General features: G+C 34.7%; 1 protein-coding gene across 1 annotated transcript; it reads left to right on the top strand.

The window, feature by feature from the left end:
* The first annotated feature begins 1,471 nt into the window (after positions 1-1,471).
* Positions 1,472-3,139, top strand: LOC108480766 (28 kDa ribonucleoprotein, chloroplastic). Its single transcript, XM_017783863.2, has 4 exons — positions 1,472-2,065; positions 2,157-2,255; positions 2,391-2,678; positions 2,809-3,139. The coding sequence occupies exons 1-4, from the start codon at positions 1,712-1,714 to the stop codon at positions 2,938-2,940; spliced, it is 873 nt and encodes a 290-aa protein (XP_017639352.1). The 5' UTR covers positions 1,472-1,711; the 3' UTR covers positions 2,941-3,139.
* The last annotated feature ends 201 nt before the right edge of the window (positions 3,140-3,340 follow it).

Here is a 3,340-nt window from a genome sequence, read left to right on the forward strand (position 1 = left end):
TGTTGAGGAACCTCATGAAAAAGTTGAATAGAGGCAATTGTAAACTAAGGTGAGCTAAAAGCCCTCAACGAGATTAAAATTAAGCCTATCCATAGCTTCCAATTTAGAAAAACACAAAAACCTTTTATTGTAAAAAAAGTTTTATAAAAGAGTTTCAAACAAAGCAAAACAAACCTACAAGACTGCGCTAGTAATAGAGAGGGAATGTCGTAAGTAAGCGAAACATTGGAACTATAAAATAGAGAATCCACACCCAAACCTACAAAAATAAGAAACAATCTAAGAAAACCAACTAAAAAAGAGTAGGAAATACTCAAGCGAGGTTCTACTTCCACTGTGAGAGAACAAGCTAAATTACATAAGCTTCCTTCTAGGGGTGAAATTGACCACTTCCAAATAATTCAGAACTTAAAATTGCTTTATTTTTTTGGTTTACTTGAACATAAGGCCCTTAAACTATGCCCTGTGTTCGAGTTAAGTAACTAAACATTTTTTTTAGTTAAATCGAATACATAAACTATCACTAATGTTGGCCCCTATTGTTACAACCGTTAAAAAAAAAAACCCTTGCGACCAATAAGAAACGACATATGTTGATAAAAAAATTATTCAATCTTAATTTAACTACAAAATTGAAAATACTAAATAAAATAAAAATATCTCCCTCTCCCTCCCACCCTCACGCTTCCTCCTGTTCCTATTCAATCTTCTCCCTCCCTCTCCCTCTCTCTTTCCATCTTCATATTTTTCCCCCTTTCCCCTTCCCCTCTCTCTACTCTAACCAGAATTTGTGGTCTTAAAGTTCTTTCATAACTCATTTATTTTTGGTTTCTTGAGTTCTCTCTATGTTTTATCTTTCATTTTGAAGGGACTTTAATATACGCCACAACTTGTCTGCAAATCAATGATCATCATCTGCAAAAATCAATCTAAATTCCCAATGCATCCAACAAAATTGTTTTGTTGCAACCTTAGCCCTTTTTAAATTGAAATGGTTTTTAATGTATCAATTAACAAACAAAAAATAGGTCACTAAATATGTCTATATAAGGAATGAATGCATTTTGTATGTGAATAGTTAGTTTTTAGGCCTGTTTCACTCTTTGTGGTCTTAAGGTTCTTCAATTGCTCATTTCTTTCTAGTTTCTTGAGTTCCCTCCCTCCACCAAGCAAATTGGTTCTTCTATTAGTGGGAGAAGAAGAAGAGGAGAGGAAGGGAAAAAAAAAGAAAAGGCAAACTACTTCTTCTATTAGTAAGAGGAGAAGAAATGAAGAGAAAAAGAAAAGAAAATATGAAAGAAAAAGAGACAGAAAAGAAAAAAGTGAAAATATTAAAAAAGACCATAAATAAAAGCATCACCTGTTATAATTTGATTAATTCGAACTTTTTTAACATCAAGAATATTGATTACCAAATTATAGTTTAAGTAATCAATTTGAAAGAAAAATTAGATAACTAAAACAAAAACTTTAGTTTGTTCAATAGCTTTTTTCTCCTCAAATCGTAAAAGAAACGTTTATTTGGAGAGATTTTACTATCTATAACAAAGAACTGCCGCATATTTTACACCTTCTGATTCTTTATAGCTACCCTGAGATAGTTTTTGCCTCCCGAAACAATAGTCTCCTTAATCCCTTATCCATTCCACTTCTCCCTCTCAAAAACCCCAAAGAAACCAAATCACTGTTTCAAACATCGGCCTTTTCTCCCATGGCTCTGCTTCGTCTTCCCCACCAATTTTCTCTCTTTCCTCTCCAACATAAACCCCAATCCATCTCCAATAACTTTAGCTCCATCCCAAACATTTCTTCCACTTGTTTTCTTCCTTCATTCTCTCCTCTCACTACTACTCTTCGCTTCAAAGCTACACCGTTTACCAGTTTCATCCTCCATTTTTCTGCCACTACCCAAGACCCTGCTTTAGAAGCAAAACAAGAAGAAGAAGAAGAAGAAGAAGAAGCGTTTTCGAATACTAGATTGATTGCCCAGAACGTACCTTGGAGTTGTACCGTTGAAGACATTCGTTCTTTGTTCGAGAAATACGGCACAGTCGTAGATGTTGAGGTTTTTCTCAACATTTTTCTATTCTTAAATTTAGGTTATGATTTGTGATTGAAATATTGATGTTATTGTTTCTTAATTGTGTTTGGCTTAGCTTTCTATGCATAACAAGACCAGAAATAGGGGATTGGCATTTGTTTCAATGGCTTCGCCTGAGGAGGCTCTTGCGGCTCTTAATAATCTTGAGTCATATGTAAGCATATTTATTTAATAGATATATTTCCTTAAATACAAGTTTAACAAGTGCTCTCAAAGTGTGTATGATGTAATTTCCCCTGGCTAACTACTGGTAAATTGGCTTTCTTTTCCTTTTTGTTAACTGATGTAGGAATTAGAGGGTCGTACTTTAAGGCTAAATTATGCTAAACCTAAAAAGAAGAAAGCTGCTCCACCTGAGAAACCCAAGCCAGTGCCAGCATTCAACTTGTTTGTAGCAAATCTTTCATATGAAGTAAGGGCTAAACATCTTAAAGAGTTCTTCAGTTCTGAGGGTGCTAATGTTGTTTCTGCTGAAGTTATATTTCATGATAGTCCAAGAAAGTCATCTGGTTATGGCTTTGTCTCTTTCAAATCCAAGAAAGAAGCCGATGCAGCAATGTCTTCTTTCCAAGGGAAGGTAATTCCTTCTTTTTGTAAATTTCTAGATTATATGTCTGATTTTTCGAATTGGGTGTGGCCGATGGTATTAATCTGCCTTTTTGTTTGTTTGTTTGTAATCAAGAGACTGATAAGTTGTGATTCTGTAGATGTTCATGGGAAGACCAATCCGAGTACAACGTAGCAGACAATTCGTGAAAGTTCAATCAGACGACGGTTCCCTGGCCAATAATAAATCGACCGAGTCGAACAATAATTCGAAACAGGCAGCCATAGATTAAAGTTGAATTTGAGTATACTCAGAGCAAAGAGAGTTCATTGTTTGTTACTCTGTAAGTAAGCAATATATGTACATGAATGTTTCAGTCATTTTAGCTCTGTGTTATTTTTGGTGGCTCTTTGAAAAAAAATTCAGTTCTTTGGCGAATATAAATGCTGTTGTTCAATAAAAAAAAAGTACTAGTTGGGTGATTGGCTGAATTCTGATCCTTTCTATTCATATTAAGTGTAGGACTCATGCCATGTCCTTAGATTAAATGACTGCTGTTGTGTAGACTTTAAGCTATGATATTCCAACTGTTCACTTTCCCATCATATACCTGGATATGAGTCAGGGTATAATCTTCTGATATATGGAACAACTACGAAAAAATTGAGTGAACTCGTATCAAATGCGTACTT

This window comes from Gossypium arboreum, chromosome 1 (assembly GCF_025698485.1).
Source record: "Gossypium arboreum isolate Shixiya-1 chromosome 1, ASM2569848v2, whole genome shotgun sequence".
In the NCBI taxonomy this organism is placed as follows: Eukaryota; Viridiplantae; Streptophyta; class Magnoliopsida; order Malvales; family Malvaceae; genus Gossypium; species Gossypium arboreum.